The 25061-nt window shown below is 39.9% G+C and overlaps 1 protein-coding gene across 1 annotated transcript; it reads left to right on the top strand.

Annotated features, from left to right (window-relative positions):
• The first annotated feature begins 4464 nt into the window (after positions 1-4464).
• LOC134635716 (protocadherin alpha-C2-like) lies at positions 4465-23839 on the top strand. The gene is made up of 4 exons (XM_063485192.1): positions 4465-7254; positions 9597-9655; positions 13225-13310; positions 19831-23839. The coding sequence occupies exons 1-4, from the start codon at positions 4714-4716 to the stop codon at positions 20142-20144; spliced, it is 3000 nt and encodes a 999-aa protein (XP_063341262.1). The 5' UTR covers positions 4465-4713; the 3' UTR covers positions 20145-23839.
• The last annotated feature ends 1222 nt before the right edge of the window (positions 23840-25061 follow it).

Raw genomic sequence — 25061 nt, 5'->3', positions numbered from 1 at the left:
GATACGAGATGTGCAGCACCTGAAACTACGGATACTGGATGCCTGTGCTGGCATTTCTCCTGCGGTGTTGCTATCAGTGTGTGAAGAGTGGGAGAAGAGGGTTGCATTGACAATCCAACACAATGGGCAGCACATTGAACACATTTTATAAGTGGTCAGAAACTTGTAAATAACTCATGAAAAAATAAAGTTATGTTGAAACCAAGCACACCATTGTTTTTCTTGTGACATTACCAATAAGTTTGATGTGTCACATGGCCCTCTTCCTATTGAAAAAACAAAAGTTGTATCCAAGATGGCCGACTTCTAAATGGCCACCATGGTCACCACCCATCTTGAGGAGTTTGCCCCCTCACATATACTAATGTGCCACAAACAGAACTTTAATATCACCAACCATTCCCATTTTATTACAGTGTATCCATATAAATGGCCCACCCTGTAGGTTTCTACTACTACTACCCGTCACCACTCCCAGGGTATGGGCCACCAAAGTTAGATCTCCAGAGTGGTTCTCCTGGTCGAAAGGAGAATCGGTTCGGTGGCTTCCTTTCGGCTTTCACCACCTAGCGTCATTCGTCCCTGTCGGGGGTCCTCCATCTTCCAGAAAGTTAGTCTCTGTTTTTCTTATTGGCATTTCCTGTAGTGGTTGAGATTTTTTCTGGGGTGGGGTTGCTAACCCCAGGCCCAACCCTCCTCCTTTAACTCCTCCAACGGCGGAGTTAAACAAGGTTTACCTGACCCATATTTGTTAAAAGCGGATAATAAAGACATCACTCAGATTTGGCAAGAAGCTACTGGGTCAGTCTGACTTCTGAGGATGGAAGAGGAGCAACGCTGGATCGTCCAGTATAAAATAGTTATCACACTTGTCATCTGGATGTGATGTTCAGAAAAAAACTATTTTAAACGTTTGATTTAATCAGGTCAGATCAGAGCAGCTTTACCTGCTACACAAGCTTACCCTTGTTGTTTCATTTAGGAACCCATGTTGCTATTAGATTGGCAGCATTATCGGTCAAAGTGTCAGACAGCATGTGAGAACTTGACCCATTTATGCATGAGTCAGATGAGCAGCAAAGATACCCTGGCTGGAGCCCATGCACAATGGGGTCATGAGTCTTATCACCTAGAGCTTTGATCTGGACTACAGCTAAAAGAAAACTAAAGAGGTTTCCTGCAAAGTATCCCTGTCATTTGTTTGATTTTGTGAGGAGGCTGTGTGACAAAGATAAAACAGTTATTACATTATTGCAGAAAAGGACATGACCAGGCTGTCACTCTGATTTAGAGAGACACACTGGACAAGACACTGATACAAATCTGTTGCAGAATCTACAAAATTTACCATTTATTTCACTAGATCTCCACAGACAACATCTGTCTTTTTTTTGTATGTTTGTTGTAATTTGTTGTATGTATTGAATATTAAAGATGTGGATATGCAAACATGAATAACCAGGATACCAATAAGCAAGCTTCCCACTCGCAGGGAGACCAGTGATGGAAATAGTGAATGTTGAACTGGAGGGTAATCTTCTGAATGTACTATGATGGAGTGAAGTGCAGTGTGACTTATGCTCCATCTTGAGTGATGCCTGTGGCCGGTTATCTATGTGCATGGTTGCCCTTGCCATGGGGTTACTGCTGCACTCATTTATGATGCGTCTGCTGGTTGTTTTAGATGCAAGCAGGAGTCCATTAAATACTGTGCAGTTTGGCAAAATGGCCATGTCTGTCACAGAAGTCACAAAAGGCTTGTGTTAAATCGAACATTAACATGAACAGGCACAGACTTTCCCCAGCAGGCAAAGTTAAGATCAGTTCAAAAATCTCTGTGGTGAAAGGTGTACCTCACACTTCTTTCTTTGTTGGTAAGCGTAACACGGACCTTTCATTATGTTGGAATATAAATAAGCATAGATCTGTGTGAGGACAGCACATCCAATTTAGCTCACATATTCATCAAATTGCTGTTGCTATGGAAACAGAAGCCTTATGCAACAAATGCAAAATGGTTCCTATAACCAGATGAACAGGTGAACAGCAAGGAGAATAACTGAATGAAAAATGTGTCTATCTATAACATGCACATACATATATATATATATATGGCGATATTCAATAATTACTCAATTACATTTTTTATTATATTATTATATTGTTTCATAACTGTATGGAGTTCACACATTAGGAGGTCTGAGACTTAATATTGTAAACATTCAATTCTTTTGTGCCTGTTGTTTTTCACTATCACAACCCTGCACTAGCACCAAGATGAAATTTAATAGCTTGTAAAAATCCAAATTAGGGACGAAAGGCATGCTAATTCTAGGGCAGGATGGGAAACAGCTTAGTGCAAGTAGCAAAATATCTTCTGTGTACTAAATAAAAACACATCGATGGCTGTTTTAACCTATTTTCTCCTTATTTTTTCTTTACTTCAGCTATGTGGTGATTCATGATATCTCAGTAGCATATGGCATTGACATTAAAGTGATGTTTTGTTGCAGAAATACTGATAAAACCTTGATTATTATTGCAACACATTCTAGTGGTCCAGCTAACTGTGCATATACTGTGTAATAGCCAAAGGAGCCGTTATGGCTTTCCTCCATTGGATGCATTCATCCAGTGATCTATTCTGCTTAAGGCTATCAGGACAGCCTTGCCAGCTGTTGTGACCGACTTTGCTTGTCTGATTTGGAACGATTTCCCAGACCTTAGCTTAATCAGAAACAAAATGCTGCCCTTTTACATTGAAATGATACAAGTCACTCTTTTTTTCCAGTGGTTTGCTAGCTTTCACCTCAAATTGCTATTACTCTTCCTTGTTATTCACCATAAAGCTCTGAGCTTCATAATGTGTAACATCAGTAGAGCTTCCTTTGTATTCATAGTGGTGATAGGTGTTATGTTCAGGCTCTACCCCAAGCCATGGTTACTGACCTAGCAAACCTCTGTCATGGTTTTCTGTGATTTGTGATCATTTCCTATGATTCTGTTGCTCCTTTAGTACCCCCCCCCCCCTTCCTTCACACACACACACACACACACACACACACATATATATATATATTATATTTTGTCATCATTTTGTCATCATTCACCCGTATATGGTATATCATGTTTCATACAGGGAATGAGACTTCTGCTTTATGGGGTCCTTTATGGGACTTCTTTAATACGATTATGTGACCTGACAGTCTGAGGTCTGCCTCTGACAGTGATCCATGTGGAGAGGAGCTTGTGATTGTCAGTACAATGTTTTCTTGCTGCTGTGCCTTGCCTAAATGATCGCCATGCGGTAGGCTGCGCTGCAGAATCGCCACTGGCAAATTAACCATCCTTGCGACTTCGGAGCAGACAAAGGACGACAAACATGAGCCAGTTCCCGGACATGTGTCTGTGTTTGTGAACACGTTTCCCCACATTTGTATTTTATTACGCTGAGAGTTTCGGCGGATCCATTCATTACCACCGCCCCTCACTTCTTGCGCAATAGTGAATCCAAGAGAATCTGCCAAATAAAACATTTTAACTAAATATCCGCGTTATATCATCAATTCCCTTTAAGTCTACGATTAATATTTTGCCACATGCTGCACAGCTAATTTTAATTACGGGATGAAAGTCTGGTGAGACTGGATGCATACGCCAAATATTTATGTGGTCTTTTTGTGTGGTCGCCATTCTTTTTTTTTCTGGAGGTGCTTTAATATGTGGTTAGCTCACAGACCTTACACCGACATCGCAATGGGGGGATGAGAGGAGAGAAATGGGTGGAGGGGGAAGCGGGGAGCTGCGCCACAGCGGAGAGGAGAGAGCTGAAATCTGAGTGCGCGCTAGGGCGGGATAGTGTCCTTCCAAGGTCAAGTCACCTACATTGAATTTTATGAGTTCCGGTTATCCATTCAAAATAAACCTAATATGAAAAGACTGGTACTGCTTTATTTTTTGCACAGAACATACTGTGTAAATATTTGACTCGTAGAGCTTGGTTCATAATTCCATTTATTAAACTAAATTAAATACATAAACATAATACTTTTTAATCATGTCATACAACATGAGGCACAAAAAATGTAATACAGTTCAAGCATCACGTCTCACATAAAAGTCTTTAATCAATACTAAAATAACTATTTAAAAAGGTGATAGTTAAGTGACGTATCACTAATTTTTATGTGATTATGAACAAATTATTATTCATAATGGTTCAAAATTTTACAAAATATTTTTTGTAAGCAAGGAATTACTGAAATCCTTGACAAGCTGTGACCTTTTTCCTTTTATTTCAGCGCCTAACATAATCCCACACATTGGATTGGTTAAGTAATTTTTTCTCCTCTTCTAGTGCAAGCAAACTTAGGCACAGACCGCTTATAATTTTATTTTGAAAGGGACAGCGGTCTTTTCCGATTCCATAAGGTAAAACTTCGCCTGCCTTGATTATCTAACAGCTCCAGCGACAGGGAAACACACCCGTCAGCAGCGCGCATTGGAGACAAAAAAGCGCATCACGGACAAAGGTAATATGGATGCGCTGGAGAGGATTCGCTTCAGCCGGGTATCACAGTGGATGAGCCGCTTCTGTTTCATTTACCGGGAGACCAATTAGCCCACCTTAATGAGGTGCTGGGATGCGAGATACTGCAAGCTAAAAAGGCGGAAGGCTGCATTTAATCCGTCTGCGGATCCTGTGAGCTTGCAATGGCTGTGGCTGGGCTGTGCAACCGGATAGGGAATAATGTGCCTTTTTATTTTGTGATATTTTCATTATTTTGTGGCCTTTCATTTGGACAGTTACGATATTCGATTACAGAAGAACTAGAAAATGGGGCACTGGTCGGTGATCTGGCGCATGACTTGGGGCTGGATATTCGAAAGCTCGCCACCCGAAAAATCAAGGTAACCTCCAACAGCGGCAAACGCTATGTGATTGTCAACCCCAAAAATGGGAAATTGCTTGTCAATGAAAGGATTGACAGGGAGGCACTGTGCGATTTATCCAGCACCTGCCTCATTAATCTAGAGGTGCTGATTGAAAACCCCACTGAAGTGCACCACGTCGAGGTGGAGATTGTAGATGCCAACGACAATGCGCCGCAGTTCCCCAGAGACGAGTATCAATTGGAAATAATAGAGTCTGCTTTACCGGGGTCTCGTTACCCAATTGAAAACGCTCAAGATCCAGATACTGGGTCAAATTCTGTTCGCATGTATCAGCTTAGCACAAACGACCATTTCGCGCTGGTTTCTAACAAACCCTCTCTAAATACAAAGCACATCGAGCTTGTGCTCAAAAAGCCCCTTGATCGCGAGCAGACGCCTTACCATCAATTAATTCTAAGTGCTGTGGACGGTGGGACGCCGGAAAAAACAGGGACGACTAAAATCAGTGTCCGGGTACTGGACTCAAATGACAATATTCCCTCATTTGACAGCTCAGTGTACAAAGTGAAAGTCTTAGAAAACTCCCCCAAAGACACCCTGGTGATCAAACTGAATGCAACTGACCTGGATGAGGGCACAAATGGGGAGATTTATTACTCCTTCAGCAGCTACACCCCGGAGAGAGTGAGGCAGATGTTCAGCATGGACACTAATACAGGAGAGATAAGAGTGAGAAACAATGTTGATTATGAAGAGACTAACTCCTATGAGATGTACATTCAGGCAATGGACAGGGGCCCCGGTGCTGTGGCAGCACACTGTAAGGTGGTAGTAGAGGTTGTGGATGTGAATGACAACGTCCCTCAGATAGTGTTGTCATCTCTGTCGAGCCCCGTGAGGGAGGATGCCCGTGCAGACACAGTTGTGGCCCTTATTAGTGTTACTGATCGAGACTCTGGAGCTAACAAGCAGGTGAACTTGGAGATCCCAGCAGGCCTTCCATTCAAGATCAAGTCATTCAGAAACTATTACACTCTGGTTACCTCAGCCTTTCTGGACCGTGAGACCACTGATGCCTACAATGTCACTCTGAGTGCCACAGATGGAGGAAATCCTCCCCTATCCTCCCAGAAGACTATACAGGTGGATGTGGCAGATGTTAATGACAACCCACCACGATTTGAACAGACCTCATATACAGTCTATGTGGCTGAGAACAATGCCCCCGGGGCCTCTTTGTGTACTGTGAAAGCTCGAGATGCCGACATCAAAGAGAACGCACGCATCACCTACACAGTGCTCAATGACAACAACCACGGCATTCCTGTCACCTCATATGTGTCTGTGAAGGCCGATACAGGGGAGGCTTATGCCCTGCGAGCCTTTGACTATGAGTCACTGAGAGAGTTTCACTTCCAGGTCAAAGCCCAAGATGGGGGCATTCCTCCACTCAGCCGCGTCGCCACAGTCTACATCTATATAATGGATCAGAATGACCATGCACCACTGATAGTCAACCCCCCTGGCAATGGCACGCGCTCCTTGGAGACGGTACAAAAGAATGCCGAACCTGGTGTCCTGGTGACCAAAGTGGTGGCATACGATGCAGACGCTGGTCCAAATGCTTGGCTGGGGTATGTGCTGGAGACAGCCACTGACCCGGACTTGTTCAAGGTGCACGAACACAATGGAGAGATCAGGACCACTCGGAGGATCTTGGAAGACAACTCCACCTCCTTCACTCTAACTGTTCTTGTAAAGGATCATGGCCAGCCTGCTCTTTCCTCCACCGCTACTATTAACGTGGCAGTCATGGAGGTGCCACCAAAAGTGGTGTCTGATCCCAAGAGGATAATTCGACCTCAAGGCCCAATCCCTTTGTCCAAAGTGACCGTCTACTTGACCGTGGCTTTGAGTGCCACGACCTTTGTTTTCCTGGTCACTGTGGTGGTGCTGGCTATCGTCCGCTGCCACGCCTACTGCACCCAGCCTGGGTCCTGCTCCCCATGCTGTGTGTCACAGAAACCCCCTCCAGATGGTGGGAACAGCAGTGTGAGTGCTGGCGGAGGTGGCAGTGGTGGAGCTCCAGGCCAGCCTAATAACAATGTGGTGCTTCGGAGAGACCTTAAAGTGGAGCCTCACTACATCGAAGTACGTGGGAATGGCTCCCTAACGAAGACTTACTGCTACAAGACCTGCCTGACTGCCACGTCTGGCAGTGACACTTTCATGTTCTACAACACAGGACGACCCATCAGTGGCACCTGGGGCAGTGGTGCCGACCGCTTTTTCACCAGTGGAAGTGGATTTGTACGCAGACTGAGCATGCCCGATGCCTCCCTCCAAATCTGCCCAGAGGTGGGTCATGAATTTTTTATTTTTACCTTTTGTCCACATAGCCGCAAGGTCATGAACCTTCAAGTTTAAAAAAGTGTCTTGAATTTGACCAAGGTGTAAGTAGTATTAGGCACTTTTAAACATGCCAAACCTGACTTTTCATTCCAATATTGTCCCAGTGTGCAGTGTTACCATATTCTCTGTCACTGCCACTTTGTTGCTGCAGGGAGATGACATGTTGCACGTCAGGTTTTTACCCTCTCCTGCGATGAACTGAATCCCTGCAACCTTCAGTCTCTTTGTTTAGTTCCCACTTGCACTGCAAACTTACTCAGTGTAGCCTAGCTCAGCACTCACACCGAATTAGTGTCAGTTGTGATGCTTTTCAAGGGTCCTATGTTATTTCTGATGATTCAGAGATTTGTGTTTCACTTTGAGATTGTCATCACGTCTACACCAGGAACAGGTCATGTATCATTCCTACTACTTGCTCACCCTCTTTGCATGCAGTTTTGATTTGTCTGTGTTTTTGTTGTGTGTGACTGAGTAAAGCAGTGACAAAGAGCAGTTGGGGTTTCCTGACTTGATGTCTGCTTATGGTTAGTTTTGAGGTTTATTTTTATGGCTGTATTGCATTTATGACTTCTGGGTGATTTTTTTTTAGAAAGAGAGAATCATTAATGAGTTAACCTCATTTAATAATAGAGCTTTTTAACTGGCAATATTAAAATCAAGGGTTTGGCTTATGCGATTTCCTGAGCACCTTATTTCCATTTGTGTTTATGTTAAAGTTATTCTAAAGTCATTTAGATTATGTCTTAAATGACTCTTGCAAAAAAGTTTGGGGTGACATATTCTGCTTTTATCGCTAATGCTTGCTGATGATGCAAATATTCATTTTTTAGTTATTTTTAGTTTTTTGCTTTTTTGTTGTTGTTGTTGTTTTTTTTTAAATTTATATGATGTTGAAGGTTTGGATTTTCCACGAGTTCCCTGTCTTAATTAGCAGGTGGCAGTCTCTGGTAAATTAGTTATTTTAAAAAGAAATCTGATCAAGACAAGTGTAGCAGTGTAAATGAAATTAACCTCCACACTGTGTTCATCAGCCTCGCAAATTAAATTTACTCAAATGGGCTGGGTCTACCAGCAAAAAATACTCCCCCCTGATATGAACTAAGGAACATGATGTGCTTTCTTTATCTGGGACACTTGCTGCTGCCAGAGCAGGTTTGTTTCTTAAACACAGCTTTTTTTTTTCCTTTCTTTTTTTGTGCTTTTTTTTTTTTTTTTTTTTAAATTCAGCGTTGTGCATGTGCCTACTCATGAAGAACGTGATTATGAAAGAGTCCGGCATAATTAATGGCTATAAAGCATTAGCTCATTAAAACAATGACTTGCCCCTTCTATGCCATTTATATTGCAAAGAGGGGGACGTTCTTTGAACTTAAATGTAGAATCATCAGTGAAATCTACAATGACCAAAGTCCTATTGGGACTTCCACTTATTTCTGGGAGTCCTAGCAGGCTTTCAATGGTGAATAGCCCCAAGCCCCAGATCTGAACTTCACCAATACTTTTTAAATTTCTGTGCTCATGTGGAATGTTGTTTATCAGGTTTTCAGTGCAAGTATAGAATGTGCTATGTACTATTAAAATGTGCCCATACAGGTACCATTGATTTATGATAATTTAATGTTTTAGATGAGATATTCAGAAAAGGAACACAAGTAAAGAGGAAATACTTTTATAAATACTATGTGTTGATAGCTGAGATAGCCGTATCTTAATATAGCAAGGACCAATGCAGGCCAGAGATATTGGATGTGGTTGGCCTGGTGATGAGCTCTCTTTTTTTATTGGAGTTTAAAGGCAATTATTTACCAGAGGGCTGCTGGGAATTTGAAGCACTCAGCTAGGTTCATCAGGAGCAGACAGATTTACTCCAGTGACACACAAACACATACGCATCAGTCTGTACTGTCATAGTATTCCTTTAAAGGGCATTACTCTCCCAGCTCACACATTTACAGAGCAGTGGAATGAGAGACTGTCCAGAAGCTGTCAATATGGCTTGCAGTTATTGTCCTTTTTAAAGTCCTTTCGTGTGTGTGTGTGTTTGTGTGTGTGCGCGCGTGCGTGCATAAGCGTGTGTGTGTGTTTGTGCTTGCAATCAGTGACACAACTGCAGTGTTCCTATCACGTCCAGAGCTGGGATGCGTATCATGATTAATTGATGAGGCCATGGCTCTGCACAGTATGAGATCAAGCTAAACTTACTCTCTTCATCCTCCCTCTCTGTCTCTACCTCTCTCTCCTTCATTTTCTTTTCTCTCTCTACCTCTCTCTCCCTCTTGCTCGCTCAGCCCAAAGCCCCGAATGCTGACTGGAGATATTCTGCATCTTTGAGGGCAGGGGTGCAGAGGTAAGCATTTTCTATGTTAAAGTCTTGTGCAACTTTTCATCATCTCAAAAAAGGTTCCACCTTTCCACTCTACTCATCCTGCCGCCATCTAGTCTGCACCATTAGAGAGACCCCTTATTTTGCTATTGCAGCTATAACATATACGATTCCCCAAGCAAATGATTTATTCACATGTTACAGTTACATTTATCCCTACACCTCTATGGAAATGATTCAAAAAGCTACTGCAACACTAATGCTGTAGCTTTTCAGAAATGACTGTGAGTGGCACCTAAGCATTTGTTTGAACCTTTAACCTCAACCTCTCCCTTTGGGAAAAGGCCTTTGCGTTTCGGTCACTGGATTCATAGCCTTGGTCCTCTGCAGTGAAATACTATATAGGTCATCTACATTCTGAGCATCACTCCCTCACTTGCAGTCTTTAAGCTGTAAGCATGAAGGACAAACAGGCAGATGATGACATTTCCTAGATTATCACATGCACATGTGCTTCAGTGTCTGCATGTACAACTGCCCCTCACCACCACCCCATGCATGCATTTGCATTTCTCTGTTTATCACATATTATTGTGCAAAGATGATGTTTTCTTATTGCTAGACCAAATCCACACAAAACAACACCTCCAAAGACATATTAAACTAAAACATTTTAATTGTTTTAAGTCTACAAACACTGTAGTACTCTAGCTATGATTATCCTCTCCTAAAATCATGATTTCTAAGGTATTGTGTCAACAATAGCTTGCTGTGATTTTAGTGTGCTTGCTCTTTCATAAATATTCGCGTATTCCCACCTACATATATCTAATTAATGAAGCACTACACTTTAAGCAGTGTCATTAGCTGCAAATCAGAGAATACTGAAATGAAGAAGATCATAGAAAAAAGCAGCACCAACGATTAGAAAAAATTCTACCCAAAACAAAACTTAACAGTTTCCCCATGATTATGTCAGAAAATGTCATTTATTTCCCCATAAGTTGATCTAAAAACAGCAGGGACATCAGGAAATGTGTTTACTATTCACACGCCTATGCTTTCTGCAAAATTCTTCCAAATTTCATGGTACCAGTGCTTACAGCTCATTTGTGAAGTCATCTTCTTAGTCTAAGTTGATTTAATTGGATATTAGTGTTAATTTGTATGGATCATGTGCACTCTGTCATCAAGTCACTGTTACATGACATGGATTCAGATAAATCATCACTGCAATTTGCCGCTGCCACTTCTTAAATGACAGTGACTGTAAAACACACAGAGACACAGAGATGGCTCACATCAACACTTAGCCACAACACAGGCGTGCTGTAATTTATCACACAGCATGTAACACCGGCACTGTTGACCCATATTCTGAGTGTAGACAGAAGTGCAGTACATCAGTACTTTCTGTGTCATATTCGTATACATCAAACTGCTTAGAATACACCTGGTCATTTTTTCTTCATGGGAAAATCAAGATAATGCAGGTTGCAGATGATAGTATTAATGTGCTGCAGAAAACCTAGTCAACAACAATTAACTATATATTTATAACAAATGGATGAGGGAAAAGATTTTTTGCTAGGGTGGGTGTGTCAGTTTTATATAAGCTCATACACTCATATTTAGTCAAATATTTTGACTTTCTGCCAAATGCATTTCCTCAAATGTGATTGTTTTCACACCACGGTGTCAGCATGGCAAAGATAAAGCTATACAGCAAGCTGTCAGTTGGCTTCCCTTAGCATAAAAACTGGAGACCAGAATGGAAAGGGGCAGGTTTGCTCACTCACTCAGAAAATTGGACAAACTAAAATAATTGTTTTTCTTTCTCAGAACTGAGTTAAATTCCTATTTTTGCCCTTAATTGTACCCTTGTTAGTTTTTCTCTCTAGCAGCCATTGTAGGTGAAAGCCAGATCTCTTCCTCTTGTTTGGGGGTTGCTAGGGCACTGGCCAGAACTAGCTTTCCTACTATCAGAAGGAGAACTTCTAGCAACCTTGTTACCGCTGGCAGATTCAGGTTGGCTGATTTAGAAAATGCTGATATTTTGGCCTGATTTTCAGACATCTGGGGTCGACATCTGTTCATCCTTGGTTGCAAACGGATTAACATTTGTTGGGAGGCTTATTGCACTCGTAGAAAAGTAGCAAGTGCTCTTTAACTTAAATAGTTTTGCTGTCTTCACTTCACCTGTCTCTCCCCTACTGTGCTTCTTATAGCTCAGCCCCTGCTAACACACACAAGGTGAAACAAAGATCACAGGGAAGATGAAAAGCTAGCACACCCAAAAATGTTGGCAAAACAAAGTAGAAAATCTCACACTGTACTAAATCTGTAATTAGTAAAAAAATTTGATTGATAGACTGTTAAATGAATTTTTCACTGGTTTAACTGATCTTTTTAAAAAGTTTTATATTTAAAAAGCTCTATATATACTATTGTCATCAGTAGTATTCTTATGTATTTGTATAAACATGTAACAACTACATTAACCTACATTATGCTATTATTTCAAAGTGACTATGAAAGTATTTGTCACTTAAAGTGTTGAATTTCTTTTTTTAAAGGCACACAATGAAACATATGCATTTTATGCATTATTCTATTGTGATATCAAAGTCATTTAGACATATTCAATTACTATTCAAAACACTGAGCATGGATCATGATAGTTCATTATGCTTATAAATTTCAAAAGCTATGGAACGATTACAAGTGCAGAAATCCGTCAAGTCATATTTTACATAGAAGCTCCAAAATTAATGAAAATGAAGACTTGCAGTGCACCTTTGTTATTCTTTGCAAGTGGCACTGTTTTCATGTAGCAAGGTGTTTGGGCATAGTTATAGTATTTTAGTGTAGTTATAGTGTATACTGGTGCGCACTGTTTTAGCGGTTCTTAATCCTGGTCAACTTCAACCACAAACACAACCACATAAAACAGCTGGTTGTCTGGGACAGAACAGCTATTTTCAGTTTTCATTATAAGCAGCAAAGTTTAAAGAGCACTTCATGTAGTCCTACAGTAGTCGTCAGTATGCATATTTCTATTCTGTGAAAAGTTGCTCATTCTTTTATGTGCTCCGTCTTTCTTCATAGCTATTCCTAGACCAATTTAAATGCATTACAAAAGCCCTGAGTCTTTAGATATTCTGTCATAGGAGGCAAAGCACAGGTATTCAGCCTGAAGGGTGGGATGGTTTGGGTTTGGTTTTTTTTTTAAAGTGGGGGTGGGGTGGGGGGGGGGGGGGCTGTACCCACTTGCAACAAGACCACATGAATTTATCCACAACTTCTCTTTCTGGAGAGCCAGAAAGCCACTGTCAAGGTCTAAAATTATTGCTGTTTAAAAGTTTTTAAGCTATTTGAATACCACTTAATTTGGCTCATATTAAACAGAAATGTCATCTTATTAGACTATTATTTTAAATTGCTCAGTTGTGGATGGATTCCAGGGTCTGCACCAACAATCATTTGAATTTCATAACAAAATCTCCGAATGTTAAGGAAAATGTGTCCTAGTTTTAAATATTTGAATGTTTGCAAATTTTTCACTGACTTTGCTAAATGTGATTGCCTTTCAGTTCCGTCCACATGGAGGAGTCCTCTGTGATGCAGGGAGCCCAGGGCATGCTGGTTCAGAACTGGCCCACTGTATCTAGTGCTGCAGGTGAGTGGAAATGTAGGAATCAGGATACAGGATGAAGATTTTTTAAAACTGATTTTGTGTTAGCTAGATGTAGTTCTGAATATTTAGCTAGAAATAGTTCAGATACCCAAAATATAATTTGGGTTAAACCATCTAGGTCAAGGTCAAGTTGATTTATATAACACATTTAAAACAACAGTGTTGACCAAAGTACTGTACATTAGAAAAAAGTGCCCCAAGAAAAAGTAGACAAAAAATCCAAAACACAATATAACAAAATAAAATAAAATGAAATAAAATACAAAACAATAAAATAAAGCAAAGGAAAAAGTTCTACTTTTTGATGGATGAGAAGCTGTTTTTGTCCTTAAATCATGCATAGTCAGATAGCCACCAGAGCCGTTGGACCCTTATGCAGAGCACTTTCATGCCTAGAATATTGTCACTTTCCACAACAGCAGCAAGCAAGAGCTAGAAATCAGAAAAGGCAGCTGTCTCTTATAAGAATGAGTTAGTGAGTGGGTGACAGTGCTGAAAAATGTTGCAACACAACTGATGTGTAAAGAAAGCTGGACTCGTAGACCCGTGCTTTACAGAAAGTGTGTCTTAGAGCTAATGCTTAAAAGTTTGTGTGTGGAACTTTACAAGGGCACAGAGACTGGAAGACTTTGGTAAGCAAGATTTCAAAACCATGTTTCAGCATTGTGAACCGTCCCCCTATTCTTCCACCCCCGCTTCCATTCATTGATTTTCTGTCTGGCTTCAGGAATTAGGACATACGTAGACACTTGAGGGTGAAGAGTAGCATCACAGTAAATCACTTGGCAAACCAGGGACAGAATATGATTTTACTGCCTGTCAGTAAACATGTATAAATAAAGATTTCTTTTTCTCTCTGTATAAAAGGAAGTTGGGAAATTGTTTGAGATACCAGCTGCATCATTTCCCAGTTCTAGTGTATTCCCCTCTGCCAGAGTGCAGCAAAAAAATGTGCATTTTTTTACTTACAGCAGATGGAAACCATCTGGCCAACTCTGGCCCTGTAAAGACTCAAATATTGTCTTTAAGCGGAGTGCTCAGCATACTGCGGTCCTTCCAGTTGTTGCTGATGCATTAGAAAATACATTTTTAGGAGTGGCTTAGTGCAATGGCACAGACAGGTTTATCCTCTCTGTTACACGTCATCCTTTATTGTGACACATTTTCACATCTGTAGCAAACTGTTATCACAATGAAGTCTTCCGACATGCTGTGATGCATCTAAATGTGGCACCTTCAAAACTGTGTTTATGTAAGTGACCCTTGGTGCAGATGAGGAGACATTTGTCTGATGCCAGAGGGGGAGATGTGCTGTTATCACAAACAAGAAAGTGCCATAAAAAAAGAAAGATGTGGCAACATTTAAAGAAACTGTGATTAGAAGATGAACAGAGGAGACGTACAGGGGGATGGAGGAAAAAAAGCGAGGTGTGGGGGGATGGAGAAACAGAGAGAGAAAGGTTAAGAGGATTGGCAGGTTCCTGCAGTAGTGGTGTTGCTAGGGAACACCATGTGACCTGTTGCCTGGCAACACTGTCTAACTGAGAGATTGCTGCAGCAGCCGCACCCTCCATCAGCAGGGAGTGGGCGAAGGCAGTTTCCATAGCAACCGGTCAATCTCTGAATGGAATATTTAGAGACAAAAAAACAGAGGAGTAAAGGGGAAGGGGACTTGGCAAAACCATGGTTTTAAGAAAGAAAAAAAAGGCATTTTAGAGGATATCAGGTGGAAAAGCAAGGTTTATGCATCCTATGCAGAATACATGTGGTACATGTCACATATATGTACGAGCACTGTGACTGTCGCATTTCAGTGTGCCACAAACCATCAGAGGGATTCATTTCAGATGGAACCGTGTCTCGGAGTAGCCTATTTTAAATGTAGGTTACACCAAATGAGGCTTCCGACACCCTTATATTTTCACATCAGGTGCCACAACGTGCTCCTCGCTATACTGCCCTGCTCACTAGCAGTTACAGTGTAATCCATTTGCTGTGAAGTATAGGCTGTTAAAAAGAAACACTGGCTGGGGCATGTTAGATAAACAGCAGCACAAAGGCAGCAAAGCTCTTTAAAATGTTGCACTCTGTGACATGAAGAGCTTATATACACCTAAACAGGAAATGTCTGAATTAAAACATGGGTTGTTTTTTAAATTAACAATGCCAGAGGTCTGGATTTTTTCAAGCAGCGCATGAAGCCCTAGAATGTTCCAAGACACTAAGGCGATACCCATTTGTTTCGGTGTGCTGTGTCAGTGGATATTGTACTTCTCTGTACATCATGCAGAGAAATACAAACTTTTTGACCTCTGCTCTGTGTATACTGTATCCACACACATTTGGTACTCTAAGCAGGTAATGGTAACATGGTTACAAATCAAAATTAAAATTGTAGAAAATCTAAAGATCATCCAAACATTTATTTACTACTGATTATAGATCCAGATGTTTCCACCAACTCAAGTAGCAACCTTTCAGGATGAAAAATTAAGCAGCCCTGGCTCAAAGGTTAAGCCAGTCCCTCTAGGCTCCCAATGGTAAATTGCCAGACAGCAGAAATAAATGTTTTTACAGCCTCTATGGAGACCAGAATGTTTTGGCCTTTATGGGAACTCTAGAGTGAGTTTTAATATATTGAGATCACCTGTTTAAATTGCTTAAAGGCTTAACACTATGTATTATTAGGCCCATGGCCCCTTTGACTGATAGGTAGACGCTAAGCTTTACCTCAGCTAATTTGAGTCACTGAACTGGAAGTCTCTCTGGTACCTTCTGGAGTATTTTTAGTGTAGTTATCTAACAGATAATATGGTTTGCTGTGAGGTATAGACCTTCTAAGAGTTTCTGCTTGAGTTTTGATATTTGACAAGTGATATCTTTCTATCCATTGATCCAAATATGCTCACTGCTTGTTCAAAAAAAAAGCAACCCCCCCCCCCCCCCCCCACACACACACACACACAAAAACCCAAGCCATGCAGGCATCAGGCCTTCAGAACAGGAATTCACAAACAGTGTGACATCACATATCACATGGATAAGTCTGTCTTTTATATACAGTCTATAGGTGAACTTCAGGATTTTCCCTTGGCACCTGAAATGTATTTAAATAAACTTGATATTCCATGAAGATGAATTCCTAATTTGACCTTTCACCACCAGAATATAAACTTAAAGTAGACAAAATGTTTCTAACTCGTATGGTAATCATCGAATTACACCGACTACATTATACATAATACATGAGGTTGAAATTTTAATGACCTTTTAATGGCTTGTTCTCAACTACTGTGTCACCACTACTGTCCAAACTACTGTGTCACGTGTAATTTTATGGTGAAAAGTAAACTGCAGGTTATAACGCTTGCCCCAAATTAATTTTAATACTGTGTTTTCACATTGCATGCTTACATACATTAACCTGTAAAAATGAAATGTAAAATGTGGAAAGACCCTTTGTGAACATTTAACTATTAGATAAGACAATATTACTTAGAACTCCCAAAATTTAAGCAAAAAAATCACCTTCCTTTAAGAAGACTTATCAGGTAACAGAAAATGGTGTGTCTGTTACATAAAAATGAACTGTATACTATGTATAGACTAGTAAAGTGCACTATATTTTCTCCCGCAGTTTGTCGTGCATCTGAGCAGCTATCTTTTCATATTTTATTACTTAAAGTATGTTCTTTCTTCTCCACATGAGAAGTGGACTTTCTCACTTTAGCAATGAAATCAGTTAAATCGGACTTTGTTGAGCACAGATTAAACATACGCTAACAGACCGTCAAATGGTATAATCCTAATCCTAAAACGACTGGCATTAGAGTTTATTAGTAGTAAGTCCACTAATGTTAATGTGAGATAATAACATCTGTCACTAAATAATTACTAAGAAGCTGATTATTTAAGCAAAGAAACAAAAAAAATGCAGAAAGTTGGGTGAATTTTAAGGAAAAAGGTCAACCAGATTACTCTGCATGCCTTCAGTAGCGATACCTAGGTGTTAATGTGACCTGGAAGGATCTAGAACAGCAGTCCAGCTCCCACAGTTGGCGACTTATAAAATCTGATAGGCAGGTTAATGCTTATTACTATTGAATGAGTTCATTTCCATGCGATGCAGACTAGCATTGCTTTCAGTGACAGCCTGGAGGTATTTGCTCAGTGGTAAGAAAATAATGACATCCCACAGCGCGCTTACACTTTCAACACATCCCTTTTTCCTTTCTCTTCCCTGTGATGCGTTCACAGCGCAGACGTAAAGTTGTGGTAGAGGTGCTTAACTAGCTGCTGAACAGGAGGGAGCATAAACTCGAATGTATCTTTTCAAACAGCTCAACAAATATCAGCAAACAAACAAACTCTTTCTGCACAGTTTGTCACAAAATGCATCCATCAGATAAACGCACGGTTGCGGTATTTCCCATGGAGAGAAAATAAAACGTTAATGTGTGACACTATCAGAGATGGAGAAAGATGTAAGAAAGAGAGGAAAGGAGATAATTTTCAAAGGACTGCTCAGCAAGTTAAATTTTATAGACTAGAAACTTGAATCTTACATGTTATACCCTCATTCATTTTAAACATTGGTAAAACATATAGTTGATATAGTGATGCACTATGCTGGGCTGGTTACGTCTAGGGTACTATTACTAGCTTATACTACAATAAGGGTAGCACACAGAAATGTATATTTAAGATGATGATGCCGATTAGATTCACTCAGTGAATCTACCTTTTATAATTCCTCATTACCCCATTAAATATCACCTTAAATCTTGCTCAATTCATTTGGCTAAAGCAGTGAATATTGGACTAGCAGCACAGGTCAGCTGATCGCAGTCTACATGCAAAGAAAATTCTACTGAGCTTGCTAAACAAATTATTACTTGACTTATTTCTAAGTAATTCTTTCCCCCACGTTGCACTGCGACACCCAAGCTTCCAGTTCCCCCATCTGCCAAATCCCAATTTGACCCCTGGCTATACCCCATTGTTTCTGTTTTATTTTGGCTTTTTTTTTTCCATCACCTTGTCTTCTATGTGCTAATTATAAAATGTTAAACACGTGTAATAATTAAATGATCACTTCTGCAAGCAGAAACTAATTCGAACTAATAATTTATTCGTCTGTTATCTGACTACTCCTTCTATATTAAAAACAATGACCCTTTCTGGCATTGTAGTTTCTTTATTTAATATCTAATGTACTTGCAATGAGTCAATGATAAATCATATATGAAGCATGCCTATACACTTTATATGCTCACTGAGGTTAAACAGCACAATAATGCAGAGCGACTGACTGACCAGTTCAGTAGAGACCATTACATTTGCTGTCATTATAGCCTGTACGTGTTATATATTTTTATACTCAATGGACTCGTTGTGGGGACTCTGTGGGACACTGTGCGTCTGAAGAGCACACATTTTCAAAATAGTGTACTTCCCAGTGGGGCAGTGGTTGAAATCATTTCAGCACTCCAGCAATGTCATAAATAGCCTACAAAGAAAAATAAAACAGAATCTTTTTGTAGGGGCCCGTTTTTGATCTAAATAAAATCCAGACTGAAAGTAGGTCAGCGCAGAGGGAACTGGTGTGGGCCTGAGAGCGCCGTGTCTGCAAAACCCGCCCACCCCCATCTTTCTTACTGCCTCTCTCTCATTCACGCTCTCTCTCCCTTCTCTCTCCGTCTTCATCTCATCTAGCATCCGCTTTCTTTTTGCATTACGAAATGTATGACCCTTTGACCTCAATAGATGGGTCCTTTTCTCACGTTTCAAAATAATTATTCAATATAGGCTATAGATCCCTTCTTCATTTTTTATTTTTTTGTCAATTTGCAATCTGGGTTTCTTTATCTTTCACATCCATGCACTGAATGTTGAATCCTTGTCTCTGGCTTCCAATGAGAGTAGGATTATGCTGCAGCCATCATCCAAATACAAATCACACTGCCAAGTTAAACATCCCTGTGGTTTAAAGGTTAGTCCCCTCCTGTGTTCCCTTCAGTGAACTGGGTTGCATTGCTCTCCTTAAAGTATATGAATCTTGGCTATTGTCAGGCCAACATTTAACCCTGTAATGCCAAATGTATCATATCATGCTTCTACCACTTACAAGCAAAACGATCAAAATATCGCTGCGTGTTAAGGCCGCAGTGAAAGAGTATACAACGCGTATGTGTAAATGTACCAACAAAATGCACCTCATTGATAAAAGATTAATGGAAAATTGATATCAGTCAATATCAGTCAAGTTACACATCTTTACCACTTCTTTCGACAATTGATGCTTTCATTTGAGATTTTACTTCCTTAATATATCTTATATAGCTTTGATTTCAGCTCTTTTCTCCTTTTTTGTCATTTCAATTTAACTTTAAATTTTAAACAGTTCCTTTAACAAATAAATAAAATGTAATGAATTGTTCTCTTTTCTTTGTTTTTCTTTTTCCTTTTTGTTCTTTTCCATTTTTTAATCACGCTTGTGTAGACGGAGAAGGTGGTGGAGAGCTATCACCTCCAGTGGGCGCTGGAGTTAACAGCAACAGCTGGCACTTCAGATACGGCGCTGGACAAGGCTATGGCCTTCCTCAGCCCCTGAAACCAGGAGAGATTCCGCCTGAAGCCTTCATCATTCCTGGATCTCCAGCCATCATCTCTATCCGCCACGACCCAGGTCCTGTGGATGACAAGGGTGAATTCATAAGCTTTGGCAAGAAGGAGGACGCCAAGAAGAAGAAAAAGAAGAAGAAGGACAAGAAAGATAAGAAGGAGAAAGGAAAAGATGAAAGCGGTGATGACTAGAGAAGTGGTGATATGAAAGCAAAGCTATTAACAAACTACCCAATTTCAGAGCCAGAAAAATAAGCCAAATGCATATTGTAGAACCAAGGGATCCTCCTTGCGCCATATTTGCATAGACATTGTACAGTGGCCAAATCCTCATTAGACCAGGCCTGGCTCCAAACGTCATGCGAACTTGTTAAACAAATGCTCTTTATCGAAAGAATGGACCAAATTACACCAGAAAATGATTTATTGGCTTAGATTAGCCTTTGTGATTTGCTGCCCACCCCCACTTCCCCAACCCCTTCCCCCACCCCCAGTTTGTATAACAACAACAAAAATAGCACCCAAAAAAGGTGTACTATTTGTAACGACCATTGTCAACTGAGGCTGCCTGTGATGACATCTCTGGCCCTCCTCCTTTTTGACTAGTTCAAGGGTAAGTAAAAAGTAAAAGAAATAACTTTAAAATTAAAAAAAAATAAACGGGGCTATTGTCTTCAGTATTATGGAGGCGTTGTAGAAAATCTAAAAATGTGGGCTTTTATAAAAAATAAATACATAAAAAATATAATAAAATGAGCAAAGACAGCATACAGTATGCGTAGCATAGGATTAGCACCTTTGAGACAACAAGGTGCCTGAAAGAAGTTAGACCATGCTCAAATAAAGAGCTCTGTTTCAGTGTAACATAGCACATTGTGGAGGCTGAGGACCTGGACTGGGTTGCACCAACTATGCGCAAGTTTGTTCCCAGGTTAGGGTATAAAGTAGTGGCCTCATAACTGCTAATTCCTTTGCAATTAGCATGTCGCTAAATTCAATGATAGAGTAGGTATTAAGGCGCGAGTTCAAAGGTGAGATCTTTCGATATTATTAAAAGTTAGAATGAGTAGCAAATAAGTAATAGCAATATACTGGATGGTTTTGAGACTAGATTGGCATAAAACATGGCCGATTCTCATTTGACTTTTAAAGAAAAATGCTAGTATTTGAATGTTTTAGTCCACTTTCTACCAATCATTTTTTAAGGCTAATCATTTTCTAAAGCACATCATTTTGTTTTTGAAAATTCTATTGGGTTTCTTTTTTTTCACCTACCATGCAGGAAAGTATTGTTTTTTTTAATGGACTATAGCACAAAAATGCATTAGCTGAGACTCGGAACTGTTTCACACCGTTCATCAAAGTGAACACATCGAATTTTGTCCTTGTTTTAAGCCGTATTTTCATCACACTATAGTGTAGCTACTGCACTGACACAATTAACCAGATTAGGTACAGTACCTAAGGCGAGTCTCAGCGTATTATTTTTCACATTCCATGGAATCTAATGCCAAGAGAAAAGGAATGACACACTAAATAGTTGAAAATAGCCCACAGTGTTTGTGCAATGTGTAGACAATGGACAGAAACATTCAAAATCATGGCTGTGGCCCTTCAAGTTGCAAAACAGCAGGGAACTGCTAAAGAAAAAAAAATGCTGTGTGCAGAAAACTAGATGCTTTATTGTCAGTGAGTGCATTTGTGTGACTTGTATCATTTGCACCTGCTTTATTGCTTGCTTAATATTTTTAGCGTTTACTTAAGGTTATGTTCGGACAGATTTCTGTAGTGGTACCGCTTGTAATTTTAGCAATGCCTGAAATGGGTTTAGTGGCGACTTCGGCAATAACTAGGGAACCTACGTGCAGCTGATGCAACCAGCCCCTGACATGGCTTCTTCTCTTGGGATATGACACAGGTTAATGGGGTCTGAATTAGCACACCCAGTCTGAAACACACATTACTGTACACAAACACTGATTTTCTCTCCGCCGCTTACACACAATCCAACAAATCAAACATAACATGAACACATAAATTCAAAATACACGAAAAGAATACGCAGCCCTTTGTGGAAACTCCAAAAACTGAAGGCCAATGCCACCCTTAACATGGGAGTGTATTATATGGCTAGGAAGCAGGAACGCTGCTTGTCGCTTCATTTCTGTTCCGATCCGTCCTCTTCTGTCTTTGAATGTTAAATAGTTGTTCTTTAAGCCTTGCGCCACTGCCTCGGCTGCTTCAGTGCTTGTAGGATTTGCTTGCCCGCCGCCTGTTTCCTCGCTCTACTCCTGTTTCCTCAAATCAACATGGTTGGACATCTTTCCACTTTGCTTCAATGAACTGTACAACAGTAACATGTGTGTATTTGCATATTTACACAGATACAGACACATAGACATATAGACACATGTCACACTCTCACAGACATTTTTTTTGTCTCAACTTCAGCTGAGTTTAGGCGCTTCTGCCAGAATGTCTCCTCTGATTGCTCATTGTTGACAGCTCTGTCATCTCTCGCATGACTTGTATGCACTGAATTGCGAAGACGCCTGAGAGCTTAGCAGAAACTGAGATTATGCTGTGCTAGATATGAGGCAAGATGGAGTGCGAGTCAGAAAATAGTAGTCATAGTAGTCCATTGTGTAGATACAGTGTAGGAGACAAAGAAACTATTGGGCAAGTCATTTCTCCTTTGCACAAGCACATGTATTGCAGTTAACACTGACTGGGAAGTACAGTTCAGCTGCAGTACAAAGAGGCTGGAGGCTGAATTCAAATTATGATAATTACTATTATTATAAAAATTGTGACTGAAAGGTAACAAAATGCAAGGTTCATTGGCTTCACCTGGCATCACCTTAAAATTTCCCTTTTTTTGCTTTATGGCTCCACATGAATATGGGGGGAAAAAGGTTGCTGGGAAATTTTGGCCCTGATATTGTGTAAACATAGTGTGGTAGAAATGGGAACAGCATCAACATGACTGAAAGTGTCATAAAATCTCACCTCACTGTTCCTTTTATTAGACCATCATATTACCGATCACTATAGGGGTATATAGGTGCTGCTCAGTCCTTCCCATGCACACTATTCCCTCCCCACCTGCCCTGTTCTTCAGGTGTACTTCTGTGCTGTCAGATCACCAAGTGGCTGTTTGCATGTTATAAGCAAAGGAAACAGATCCTATATAGATACTATATATATATACATAGATATGTTTTTCCACTGGGAAATGCGTATTGGAATATATACATATACCTCTGATACACATTCTCAAAGACAATACACACACCTCTCCATACAGACACAAACATACAGTAAATACAGACATGGCAACAGCAATTTGTGGAAAAACCTAAAAGAAACACATTTTTTTATCATGTTGAAAATAAATTTAATCTTCTAGATATACATAATGCTATTGTGTTATGCTATGAAATGCCTTTTTTTCTTTCTGTTTTTACCTATATGATTTTCATGGATAAGAAAATCAGTCCTTAAACTAACTTGTGTTCAACTTTGAAATGATGATCAAACAGACACTATTGTGAAATTATATCATTTGCTCACCTTCCGTACCTTTCCCTTGCCCAGTAGAGAAAAAGGCAAAAAAATAAGAAAAAAAAAATCAAAATACAAAAAAATGAAATTAAAAAAAATAAAGTTGATGTATTCTCTGCTTGTGTATAGTGAATGTTCCTCAGTCGTTGGGTGTGGCAGTGAGTGGCACATACCAGTCGACTGTGACAGTGCAGATCTGTTAATAACTTTTTTGTACACCTGCTCATCATTGTAAAGGTGATCATAGTGATTCTTATGATTTAATCAATCTGGTAATGTGTTTTGTTAATACGTCACAAATAAAGTTTTTTTTTTCTTAAATATCTCAAAAAGTGTTTTGAATTCAGTTGAACTAACAGCTTATTTTCTCCTTCAGTAGACTGTGACACCCTTTTTTTGCTCTCCACTTTTGCAACAGTGGAATTTTGAAATGTGGGAATGCAGGAAATGAGAAAATACAGCATTAGTATTCGATGTCAACAAGATCTCAACAATTTAAAGTTGGCAAAGCCGTGAAAAGGGGACTGGATGATGATTAACGTGGGACTTTAACATCCCTTCTATTTGAACAAAGACTTGTCTTTCTTTAGGAAAATAGGAAAAGCCTTTATCTATTCATTGTACTGGCTCCATCTGTCTGGAGAAGTAATTAATGCACACCACCCTTCCTCTGCTTTCTTGCTGCAGCCGACCCACACTGTTCATATTTAATAAGCATTTTGTTTATCTGCAGAGAAAGAAAGCATACTTTGTAATACCAGCATATGTAATAATTAAAAAGGCTTTCTTTTTGTGGAATTAATATCTAAAGACATCAAATTCTACTTTAGAGATGACTTCATTCTAACACAATTCATTCTGAAGACACTGGTACATAGGACTGCGACTTTCCTCCATTCCTGGGTAGCACAGGGGGGCAGTGGTTAACAAGAAAGTCCCTGCTTCAAACCTCATGGTCACCTTTTTCTGTATTAGCATTCTAACCAGGCCTGCTGGCTTTCTTCTGTGTAGCTAAAAGCACGTATGTTAGTCTAACTGGCGATTTTAACTCATTAGTGTGAGGTAGATAAAGTGGTTAAAGTGCATAGAACAATGTGGTGCATGAATCTATGGTTAAATGTGATTTAGGTATGTCTGAATTGCTTTGAGCGGTCAGTATGATGGGAAAAATGTTATATAAATGTCAGTCCTTTTCCAACAGAATGATGATAATTAGCAGTCATACTGACATATTGTCAGTGATGTAAAAAATAGAAGAGGAAGAAACAGTGAAGGGGCATAATTAATGTTTATCTGCCCTCTTGTGGCAGTTTTTTTAAATGCAGCTTTAAAATGAAAAACAAAATTGCTAATTTAAGTGTTTGCATTTCATAATACAGCTGTATGGAACGCTATTGAACCTCACTAAAATATGTTTTCACCATTGTGACTCAACAAGAACATAGCACTCTGGAAGCTGCTGAACTGCATACAGCTTTTCAGTAAATTCTCAAATATTTGATGGCAGCTAGACTTAAAGATAAGATAAGATAAAACGTTATTAAT

The sequence above is a fragment of the Pelmatolapia mariae genome, linkage group LG10_11, assembly GCF_036321145.2.
Source record: "Pelmatolapia mariae isolate MD_Pm_ZW linkage group LG10_11, Pm_UMD_F_2, whole genome shotgun sequence".
NCBI classification, from domain to species: Eukaryota; Metazoa; Chordata; class Actinopteri; order Cichliformes; family Cichlidae; genus Pelmatolapia; species Pelmatolapia mariae.
Note: the sequence above shows the minus strand (reverse complement) of the source record. Positions and strands in the feature narration are given on the sequence as shown.